The sequence below is a fragment of the Acomys russatus genome, chromosome 20 (assembly GCF_903995435.1).
Source record: "Acomys russatus chromosome 20, mAcoRus1.1, whole genome shotgun sequence".
Classification (NCBI taxonomy): Eukaryota; Metazoa; Chordata; class Mammalia; order Rodentia; family Muridae; genus Acomys; species Acomys russatus.
In genome coordinates, this window is record NC_067156.1 from 45,721,323 (window position 1) to 45,733,694 (window position 12,372).

Here is a 12,372-nt window from a genome sequence, read left to right on the forward strand (position 1 = left end):
TTCTTTAGATCCCCAAGTACGGCTGATGTCATATGAAGCTTTGGGACAAGCTTCTTTCAGAGCCTGAGCTTACATATCTTACAAACACACAAAAGCATGCTAACATCACAGCAGGTTTAGAACAGCTGAACTCTTTCCTGTGGACAGTGTTTATACTCAAAATACTCTGTTAACTTGAACAGTGTTGTTATTGTTAGGATTATCTTAGCTAGTTATAAATAAAGCTTTCTCATATACAGAACCCTTCTGACGTAGTCAATGGCAGAGCTACTCAGTAGACATTCACTGTTATTATGAAGCTGTTTCTTCTTACTAAATAATCATCCTGGCTGTTTTAGTTAAGTTCAAATTAAATAAAAATTTCATATCTGCACGTGGACAGGTCAAAGGCCAGTAGCTGCTTGATGCATACAGATCCGCAGAGTCTCAGTTCTGTACTGGTTCCCTCGAAACTGCCAGGGATGGCGTACACTGCAGATGAACAGTGCCAGATTCTCTTCGGGCCATTGGCTTCTTTCTGTCAAGAGATGCAGGTAAGGGTCACTCACATTGATTGTCTAGAATGACTCATTGGTGAAGGAGTTGGCTTTATTTTAGTATCTGTTTATCTAAGTCACACCAATCCTCAAAAGAGATTTCTGAGAAAAAGTAGTGTGTTTGGCCAGTCACACCCAATTTTTCAATCTGCCTGAGGGCCTCATGACCCTTGCCTGCCTTCCTGCCCTGCATCTGACCCACTTTATTTCAATCAGGGACCCTAGACTTGTACCACTTACCCTGTGACCTGTAGTGATAATTTATTTTTTGGGGTTGCTTTTCTATTCTCCCACTTTAGCTCCCAATTAAATTAGAAAGAGAATTATTAGATTTATCAATAAGCTTTAGGCTCAGCAACTGGACAGATCTCCTTTTGTACTAATCCTCAAAGCTAGTCTGGCCACTTACCAGCCACACACCCCAAGTTACTTGACATCTTGGTCTTGTCTGGGCTGTTTCTGTTTCACGAGGCCACATCTTTTCTCTATATCTCTTCTTTCTTCTCTCTCTTCTGTCCTCCTTTCTCTCTTCTCTCTTCTTGTGGTCTCTACCTGAGACTCCCAGACCAAGAACAGAAGCCCTGCCTACATATCTCCTCTGCCCAGATTTGGCTTCCAATTCTTTATTAACCAACCAGAGATAACTGGGAGCAGTGTTTACACAACATTTATCTGTGTACATGACCATGTCCTTGTCCAGACTGCAACCAGATTGCAGGGTGCAGAATTCAGCATTTGAATACACAGAGCACCAGACCAACCTTCACACATTTCTCCCTTTTGTATAAATAAAAAGGCTCCATCTCTTACAATAATAACTACATACAGTAAGAACAATTATGAAACAATTAGGAAAACTAACACATAAGAATTATATTCACAATGTTCAGTCAATTTGTATTTGGCAATTTGGGAGGAAGTACTCTACTATTTATCTTGGTGAGTTCAGAGTTTTGTACTTCAGTCATTTTTTATCATAGCTTTCACTTATCAACCTTAAAAATCTATTCTATTTCTAGCATTCACTGTGACACCTCTTTTTGTTGAATGTCTGCTCTAACCCAAGTCTTGGCTTGGGGACACATGCTTTTAATCAAGAAACCAAGTAATACAGAACTCATCATCACTAAAGCATCTGTTGCAGCTCCAGTCTGCTCTGCTCCTGAAGTTCACTACAATAGCATCTGGGTGAACCTGGAGTAGTACAGTAAAGCTTTATTGGCAAAGAGCTGGCCAGTCCCCCGTGGTTTACTAAGCTAGCTGTAGGGCTGAAAATGCAAGCACTTCATAATTTCTAATCTACGTAGATTTAGTGTGGTTCCTTTACCCTTGGAATGCAGAAACATGCAACATTCAGCCACATAGGTGCATTTTCTTTTATGCTGTAGTCACTATATAGGCAAATCTGTGCATTGCAAACTGTAAGACGGTGTTGTAAATTCTCCTTCAACATCTGTGTGCAGATTAGACAGTGATTAACTGTGCTCTCTTGTGCCCGGATATTCGCCCTCCTTACTCTTCTGCAGCCTGTGTGAAGCAAAAGTCTACCCTTTGCTTTCATTTCCCATGGTTTACCTCTTTTGTTTGGATTTTTTTGTTCATGGTAAATGTTCCATTATCTGAAAATGCCTACTCAGATTGAAATTTATTTTCACTATATATGATGTGTGGCTGTCACTTGCTTTCTCGCCTTTCCCAAGGTGTTTCCTTTTCTTCAGTGCTTGTACTTCCTACATATTCATGTCTTCTTGGTAAGAAGTACCTAGTCATCAGTCCTATGAATGCATTTCTGTCACCCCACTTCTGTCTTCTCTCCTCCTGACAACCCTATTAAACTTGTGACAACTAGGAGGGCCTCACATGTTTCCTTAGCATTTTTTATGCTTTTAGTATAAATTAATATAATTATAATAATAAATTCATTCATTAAGATTCAATAAGCCCACATGGTTTATTTTCAGCTTAACTGAATATTTTCCATATAATCTCTTTTGTTCTTAAGCCCATCAAACATATTTATTTATTTCACATTGTATATTTTCAATGGAAAAATGGATTTCCATTGAGTCCACCTCTGTCTTCCTATAACCTCTCATACGCACATTTCTTTTACCCCACTGAAAATATTTATAATGCCAATTTAAAGTGTGAAAGCTGCAAGCACGTCTCATCTCAGATTTTTATGGTTTCATTTTTCCTTTGGAAAGTATCATGTTTTACAAGCTCTTCACAGATAACTAATATCTAATTGTGTAGTAGAAATTGTCATCTTATATTTTTAAAGCAAGGGTAGGTACAGTGTGTCTAGCTGTTCTGATGTAAGTTAAAATCTTACAGGAATGTGGTCATGAATAGCAACTTACCTAATCTCTATAGCTGTGATCAGATTACAATCGTAGCATTAAACAGAGGCCATATGACCCCAAGGCATGAAATACATGATGGGTGATAACTTCTAGGAAAAAAAAATCATGCTGACCCTGTTGTCCTGACTAGATTTCTGTTACATTCCACAAAAGAATAGCATGTTCAGTTTTGTTTTGTTTTCTTCTTTTTAGTACTTCTTTTTCTTATCTGTTAAGCTAATTAGATTTAAACTAGAAGCTTTGTGTTGTCTACTGCGAGTCAGGTTTCTCCTGTCTAACGTAGTATCTGTAGTATGTTCTCTGTATTCATTAGGCCCAGTGTCAGTAGCAGACAGAGCCTTTCAGTCCCTTTCTCTCTATGGTTAGGCCTTCAGTGATAGCAGCTTTGGCCACCCAGATTGCGCATTTACACTGGCTTATCTTCCACCATCGTTCCAGCCACCTGGTACCAGGCTATGACCATGAGCATCTGTCTGGTTAAAACTATAAAGAGAACTAACTTGCTTTGTACCAATTTCTTCAGTTTTGTGTTCACTCTCCAGAGCACTGGGACCTTGCTTTTGCTTTCAGGAAATCCATCTTTCCTGGAAGGAGGATATTTCCTTCCTTCCTTTTCCTCTTCCCTCTCCTCCTCCTCCTCTTCTTTTTTATATTTTAACTCCAAATGTTCTCTTTTGCAAATATAAATATGTGCTGCTTCTTGTTAGTCTTTGCATTTTGGTTTCACTCATTATAGCAGCTCCATTAATTTCTCCCTTCTCACTGGCTGACTTCACCATGGCCGATGTATTCTGCCAGAGAGTCCTTTGCATTTACTGCTTTATTAATTACCTTTGCTTGGCCTGTGTTTTCCTTCCAAAGCTTAATATACATCTGTCTCTAGTAATCCTGAAACATGGCAAGAGTGGAAATGGTGAAGGAGGAAACGGCAATCTTACCTCATTGACAGAGGCAGCAACTATCTGTTAATAGGAAACACTTCCAGGAAGCAAGTGAGGTGCATCTGCAGTACTGCTTGCCACTAGAAGAAATAAGCTTTACAGTTGAAGACAAGCATCTGTTGACCATTGCCTTCTGTTGTCTGCTTACTTAGGTTTCCCCTCATTTTCTTGGGCTTTCTATATGGCATGGCTTCCTAGTCAGGTAGAATTTGAGATATTCCAGTTTCCTCTGGAAGAGACATGACATAGAAGTGTCTTTTGTGCACAATTTTTTGGTCATAAACCCATGTGTGTTTGTTTGAATAGGTTTTGAAGGAAACTTTTCCTTAAGTCAGCGATTTAGGTTGACAGGTATTCGGGGGCTGGGTGTGTACTTAGGTTTTGGTTTTGCTTGAAGATAGAAGCTTGTCATGTTCTTACGTTGGTTCTGAGGGGTTTCCTTGCTGTGTGTTCTGTTTCTTGAAAGAAAACTATCACTGTTAATTTAGGGTTTTTAGTATAGACACGTCTCAAATTTTAAGGATCATAAACCATCACTGTTAATTAAGGGTTTTTAGTATAGACATTTCTCAAATTTTAAGGATCATATGCTGAGATTTTAGCAAAGTAATGTGATGGACAGCAAAAAGACTCATCTGGTAAAGGAGCTTGCTACCAAGCCTGACAGGGTGAGCTCAATCCCCAGTACCCGCCCATGGAAGGGGAGAATTAACTACACATGCATGCAGGTGCCCTGCCTCATACAAATAAGTACAGAACATTTTTAACAAAATAAAATTAAGTCATAGAAGAAATTTTAACATGTTTTATGTGAATATCTGGAACATCGATTTTAAAGAAATGTCTGGACTTGAATACCATATTCAATTCCCTAATATTAAAACTTAAGAAAAAAACGCTTGATCATTGTGCACTGTTTTTTATTGATTGCTCTATTCAGCCTGTATTTAAATCTAAACTTGAAACATAGCAATCACTTGATCTTAAAATCCTAGTTTAATATTGCTATCCATGATATGATGTACTCAGAGTATGGCCTCACATTCCTTTTTGTAGAGAGTTTGTGTGAACTGGGAGACCAAGTTCTTAAAATAATTCATCTGGAGACCAGAAATGTTTTTCATAGGAAGATAAGCAATCAATTTTAACTTTTCTGGTGATAGTAAACTAACATACTCAGTAAATGAAAAGATTTTTTAAAACACCGCACCACACATTGGCTATATTTGCAATAATGTGTTGAGCTGGTGAGATTATATTTTAGAGGAAAAGCCATTTAAAAGCAAGATTGAATTACTACTTTGATGCATATGACTTCAGATAATTTATTTTGACAAACGTTTGAAAACCTTTTAGTGGAACCATTTACTACAAACAAAGATAAATTTATAGTAATTACCACAGAGAGTTAACTTCCAGCTTAAATGTATAATACAATGTATGTGTGTACACCTGTGAAAAGCCTATTTGAAATAAATACCCAGAATTATATGTGTTTGAAAAGACATTTTGTCATTCCAAAATATTAAACCACGAATATTGCTCAGCTGTGTATTTGTGTTTAGATGTTGAATGCAAACTGAAGCATTAAAATTCTTTTAAACGAAAATCTAAGAGTTCTTCCCTAAGTTTAAAAATATGGTTGGTTACTGTGTAACCTAGAGAATGCTTTGTTAATGTCCTACCTTACCTTACTCCTTAGAAGATGTGGGGTATGACACAACACACTGGACACTTGCATTTTTAAAGGTTAAAACAGTCATCTCCACCATTTCTTCACATGCTTCAGGAGAGGTCAGTTTGGAGTGAACTGGCTTTCTTCAGAAGATTGAGACTATAGGTTACTTAACATAGATCTCCAGACCTGCAGAACACAGCGTACCCCAGAGATCTCCCCTGCATGATTGATTACACCCAGTTATGCTTATCTTGAAAAGCTGCCAACTTCACTGTTTATGTTCTCAGTGCTGTGAGTGGGAATTGATTAGAACACCTGCTGTTTTGAAGAGCTAACTGCTGACAGTTGAAGGTCAGAATTTGGACCACCCACCGCGCATGGCTCTGCAGAGATAGTGTAGAAGATTTGTCCTTTAGTTGACTGAAGAATCTAGGCAATTTTTGTTTTGATACAAAAGAACTTTATAGAATGGAAGTAAAGCCATCCTTTGCTGGGAGTACAGCATTGGACTCTAATTTAAAAAAAAAAAGTCTTAAGAAAGAACACGAGAAGATAAAATATTTAGGAACTAAAATTATAAAGCCTGAGTGAGATATAGTCTCTTATATTTAAAAGAATCTGCAAAAATCATCTAGGGATTTTCAAGAACCTATAACATCCCAAAGATTATTCAGATTCATTAAAGTAAAAGTGAAACTTTGGGAAAGAGATCTGCCCAAATGTTTGGGTTAACCATAATCAAAAGAAATAAAACATATTTGCATAAAACATTTTTATGTGAGGAATTATTTTTCACAGAAGAAAAAATAAACGACTTATACCACCCTCACGGTATACTAAAAACTTAGGAACTTACAAACAGTTCATAAGTTTGTATCCTAAACACAACAAAAATATTTTAGGAGTTATGAAGAATTAACATTAGAATCATAATAATTTTTTTTAGAAGTATTAGCTTAAATATGTCTTCCAGTGTGTTCAGTGGTTCCAATGATATGCTAACTTTAGTCTGGGGTAATGTCGTGTGCTCGGTACACAACCTTCAGAGTGAGCCCCTGGAAACAGTGTTTTATTTATCAGCCTTCTAGCGACCGGCGCCGTGGTGTCATTTTTCCTTCTTACATGGCATCTTTAGTCCTGTCTGGTTCTTCGCCAACTCCTTTAACAAAGATGCAGACATAAATTACATGTACACGGGGAGCCTACAGTCGATATTTTCTTCCTCATCTGCTTCTTCACTCTTTTTCTTTACCAATCCTTTCCATTCAGATGCTTCCAAATGAATTGTGAAGATTTTTTTTCCTACGTCTGCAAAGAATCGAATTGCATTTAGATTGTGAGATTGTGATGGTTTTCAATTTGTAGATTGCTTATTAAGGCCACTGTTTTCATAGTATTAATACTACCAATCTGTGACCTGAGAACTATTTCCATACTGTTAACATTTGCATTTGGGACATAATAGGAAAGTTGAGAATTGGAAGAGAGAAAAATGAGTTCCCCCTCTATGTCACTGTGTACCAGAGGGAAGGTCTGTGTGTTTTTGTAGAGAGAGGCCTATGTGTTCTTTTTTAAAATTTTTATTTTTATTAATTTATTCATATTACATCTCAATTGTTAGCCCATCCCTTGTATCCTCCCATTCCTCCCTCCCTCCTGCTTTCCCCATACTCCCCTCCCCTATGTCTGTGACTGAGGGGGACCTCCTCCCCCTGTATATGCTTATAGGGTATCAAGTCTCTTCTTGGTAACCTGCTATTTTTCCTCTGAGTGCTACCAGGCCTCCCCATCCAGGGGACGTGGTCAAAAATGGGGCACCAGAGTTCGTATGAAAGTCAGACCTCACTCTCCACTCAACAGTGGAGAATGTCTTGTCCATTGGCTAGATCTTGGTTGGGGTTCGAAGTTTACTGCCTTTATTGTCCTTGGCTGGTGCCATAGTTTGAGCAGGACCCCTGGACCCAGATCCGCACATCATAATGTTCTTGTAGGTTTCCAGGACCCTCTGGATCCTTCTATTTCCCCATTCTCCCATGCTTCTCACCCAGGAGCAAAAAGAGTCAAATGGTCTATACTCACTTATATCGAGACACTAGCCCAAGGGGCATGTCCCACGAAAGTCTTCACTTACCAGGAAAGTGGGTCAGAGGGGAGGACATCCTTTTGGGACTTTAGGTGAGAGAGGCCTATGTATTCTTAATGAACAGATCATGAGTCACCCAATACAAAGGGGCTTAAAGATAGAAAAGATTTTCAGGCTGAGCAGTAGCTAACAGAGAGGGAGAAGAGGGTGGCGGCATCTGGGTTGCAGCTGCATCTCAACTGGCCTTGGAAATAGGAATTGAAATCCTGCTACCTAGTAGCAAACAGACGGGGTGGGTGTCTGTAGCTAGAACTAATCCCAAGTGTTGGATAGTGGGAAGGTAAGAGGTAATCTTGCTTTCTTCAGTTTCTTCAGCCTTTTAAAAGTTTTCAGTCACTTCCCCTGATACTCTTCCTCCTCCCAGCTTCTTTACAATTATTTTACTCACACCGTATCCAGCTATATAATATTAATGTTTTTAAAATTATTTTTAACTTTTCACTGGAAATTTTGCATTTTGAAGGTCTGGAATCTATTACTACCTAAGTAAAATGACTGATAATGATCTCGGCTGATATCTACATAGAGCTATGTGGGACAAGCCTGTGTGTGTTAACTGTGAGGTATAAGCATGAAGGGAGGCATACGCATGCAGAGGTGTTAGGAAAGGGGGCGCTGAATGAGGGACACAAATAGAAACACATAAGGGCTGGAACTAGGGCCCAGTAGTAGGGTGCACACCTAGGATGCTCAAGGCCTTGGGTCACAAGACAAAAATAGAAAAATAAAAACAAAAGTTTTTATTCTTTCAACCTGGTTCCTAGCAAAACATAATTTTTTTAAACTTAAGTTTTTCTGTTATTAGTTACATAATTTTACATCTATCTGTGAGTTATCAAAAGATTTGTAAGACTTAAATAAATTTATTGAACAGAATCTCTACAGTTATATATAAACGTTTCTATCCCCATAGGCAACCTATATTTCATATAATTAAATTTATATTAATATAGATTTATAGGCATTTATAATTAATATAATTAAAATACATAAGGCATTTTCTCACTCAAATATATTTTTATTGCATCAGAATAACTGAACATACTGACCTAAACTCAATGCTATGACCCATTCTTCTTCTGCTATTGTGCCCTATTTGCAGCATGTTATGTGCACTGGTCTGTGGTGCAGAGTGGAAGGTGAAGCAGAGTGCAGGACCAAGCTTGACCCACCCATGGATGGCACTGACTGTGACCCTGGCAAGGTGAGTTGCTTGGACTTCCCTGAGGAAGCAGGAATATTACATGCAACGGGAAACTTGCATTTCCTCCTGACAGCTGCGAATGCTAATAGTTCATCTATCTTTAGTTGTAATTTATGTTTATTCATATGTATGTTTTGTTAAAATAGAAATTTATTCATACCAATTTTATTAATATTGATTATTATAGTTCACAGACAAGTATAAATACTACTTTTCCCCAAAAGTGAACCCATGTTCTTGTATTAAATATTCATAAATAACATAAACATAGATAATTGCATCATGATAAAATTTCCCAGAAAACTGGTTTATGTTTTTTTTCTCAAGAGTTCAGCTATCACAGAGACTGATGAATAAATTCTTTTTGTTGTTGTTGTTGTTGTTGTTGTTATATTACTCTGGTTTTGGTACCAGGGTTATACTAGCTTCATAGGATGAATTCGGAAGTGATTCTTCCCTTTCTCCAATATATGAATTAATTTAAGGATGTTGATAATAGTTCTTCTTTGACCATCTAGTAGAGTACTGCATTGCAACCATCTGGAACTGGATTTTTTGTTGTTGTTGTTGCTGTTGTTTCTTTGTTTTGTTTTGTTTGGGGGGAGATTATTTTAATTATTCACTTTATCTTGATTTGGGTAGGTTATATGTACCTAGAAATTCATCTATTTCTTTTAGACTTTCCACATCAGATATTTAACACCCATACTCCTTAAATTATTTCACAAAATAAAATAAATTAGGTGTCACAGCTGCTAAAATAAAAAAGCTGGAGAGGTCTCATATTAATGACATAATGTCACACCTAAAGCCTTGGAACAGTGTGTCAGAGAATTAGATGTCCCATAATACCTTCGGAGGTTCCAGAAAAGTATAGGCCACTTGTAGATGTGACTATACATATATGCCATGTTATTTTTACACCAATAGGAAGTAATTTGAAAATGTTATAAAGAGTTAACTATTGAGGCCCAACCCCTTGGTGAGGTGTTATTGACAGTGGATTGTGGAAGGAGACTTATCTTTTTGTGTGAGGATATGGCCACGTGGATGTTTGGCATGGATGGTCCCACACCAATGGGAAAGAAAGACAGGAAGAACGGAGGGGCGGAGAAGTGAGAACATGGAGCTGAGAGGGAGAGATATGGGGGAGCTGGAGGAGGCAAGTAGGAGGTAGATGTGAGCATATTTCATTGCATCTGTGTATTAAAGTCTCAAAAAAATATATTCTTAACCATTTGTAAGGGAAAATTAATGCATAAGATTTAGGAAACAATGAATCGATATAAGCACAGGTTTCTATGTTTTCTTTAATTAAAAGAGGAAAAAAAAACCTATACATTGTTTAAATTGGAACCTTTGAAGCAATTAGAAGTGTTTTATCACTTAATTCAAGATTGGCCTCCTGGGGATACTTGTGTAAAATATCAGTCACTTGTTTATAGACTGGGTCAGATATTTTTCTATGAGATTACATAGAGGATGAAGATGGAGGTCGGTCTTATCTTCTCTCAATTATATACAGAGGTAGAACGATGCATGTTTATCAGGAGTGTCTCATGACATTAATCAGAGTGATTTATTGCTTGAGTCATAAAACTCTGGAAGGGCCATCATTTTCATCATCCTGGGTACAGTACTGCAGAGTCACAAAGGGATATGCCTGCGCCTCCAGCTGGAGCCGTCCAACACCACACAAGTCACTTGACTTACTTAGTGCTTCGTTTTTGTAATCTGAGTTCTAAATAGTTTCACTATAGTAATTTTCTTCACATATTGTTAAGAATAATTTACAGCCTTGAGATCCATGAAGTAAATTTGTTCTTTCAGCCAAAGCCTATATATCACTCTTCAAAGGTAAAATGCTTTCCTTCCCTGTGGCCATACTAATGACATTCTTCTGCAGGCTCTCAATGCTTTGCGTATGCAAATGCGTTAGTAGAAGTCCAGTTTCTTGGCCCCTGTGAGATCTGTCAATACCCACTTGACCCAGATATGGAGTCATCATCCACAAAACTTCCAAAATTGTTGCGTTTCTCCTAATGTTTAAATACCTTTGGTAGCATATAAGCTCACACTAAAGCTCTTGGCTTTGCATGTGGTGCCACACAAAAACTAAGTTGGGAGATTTTCAAGTGTGTTGTGCCACGGTGCTGAGATTTAACTGGTAGGAGTGATGCCCACTAAGGGTTTGTTGGTGAGTCTGAAAGGGGCCCTACACAATTCTGTTAGACAAATGATTTTGTAGGTGGACATTTATCTACTTTTTACATAGCATTTTTACAAGGTTATAGAAGCAACCATTTTCTTTTTACACTCTCACTATTGTACCCTGTCTATTGCTTTTTGATTAACAATATAAAAAAATTATGAGTTAATAAAGTATTTAGTATGAAACAGGAAGTAGGTGGGCTTTCTGTTATTCATAGCATTTGCTCAGAATGGAAAGAGAAGAAAGGAGGCTCACACAGCAACTTGGAATTACACTACCTTGAATTACTTATAATCTAATCATTTACCTTCCTGAATTAAGACAGTTGAGCTTGTTATGGTCACTGACTACTGGAAACAATGAGGACTTCCACACCCTGACAATTTCTGGGCATGTGTGCAGAGCTCCTATCTGCCCTGCCCGTCTCCCCTTTTCCACAGTGTGTGCAGAGAATGAGCCTAGAGGATGGTCCTGCTGCCTTGACATCCTCATTCTTCGCCAGTTCTGTTCTCCCAACCCCCCCTAGGCAGGTTCTCATAGACACTTGGCAGCATAGCAATAAAGCCAGACATTGGTCATGTCTTGCCACAGGAATGGTCCCTACTGTATAGTCTATTCGTGTTTTTATCAACCAAACTGTGTTGGAAAATAATAGAACTTTTGACTATTTAAACTATGTGTAGTATTTATGTCTTGGGGCTAAAAGGTAACAAACATGAGATACAAAGTATGGTGCTACCAAGTTTATGGAGTGTGTTACTAGGAATGCTTTATATAGTAATTTATTGTGTAATAATTTAAGCAAAATTAACACTTTCCATAACAAGGAAACAATACTGTCCACAAGATGCAAAAGCAGGTCTCTCTCCTTTGATGTAGAGACAAACCTTTGCTATCATGTGACCGTTTCTTTAAATACCATCGGTTTGTGTGTGCATGCTGGCTTGCATATCTGTTTCCATTTTTCCTCATGTGGCAGATGTGATCTACTTTAAATTATATTCAGGCTGAGTCCTAGCGCTTTCCAGAAGACTTCTAGTCTTCTAAGAATTCTTGCCCAGCCTGTGAGTGCCAGCTTGCTGCCAAACGGGAAAGGATCTGTGATGTGCATCCGGGGAAAAGTAAACACCCTTTAAGCAGGCCAAACAGTGTGACCAACTCAATTTTAACAGTTTTTTCACTGGGATTTTTTTCCATGGATGCCATAACATTACTGAGTGCTTAAACCTAGTATGCAATATAGAAGTTTCTACACTGATCACATTCTCCTGTTTTCATTTTTTATTTTTCTT

At 37.9% G+C, this 12,372-nt stretch overlaps 1 protein-coding gene across 1 annotated transcript in view; it reads left to right on the forward strand.

The window, feature by feature from the left end:
- The window catches only part of Adamts19 (ADAM metallopeptidase with thrombospondin type 1 motif 19), a 203,366-nt gene that overhangs the window by 100,008 nt on the left and 90,986 nt on the right, over positions 1 to 12,372 (forward strand). Inside the window, exons 10-11 of the mRNA XM_051163590.1 lie at positions 383 to 533; positions 8,767 to 8,868. Coding sequence (XP_051019547.1) covers positions 383 to 533; positions 8,767 to 8,868 — 253 coding nt within the window. The remainder of the gene's footprint in view (positions 1 to 382; positions 534 to 8,766; positions 8,869 to 12,372) is intronic.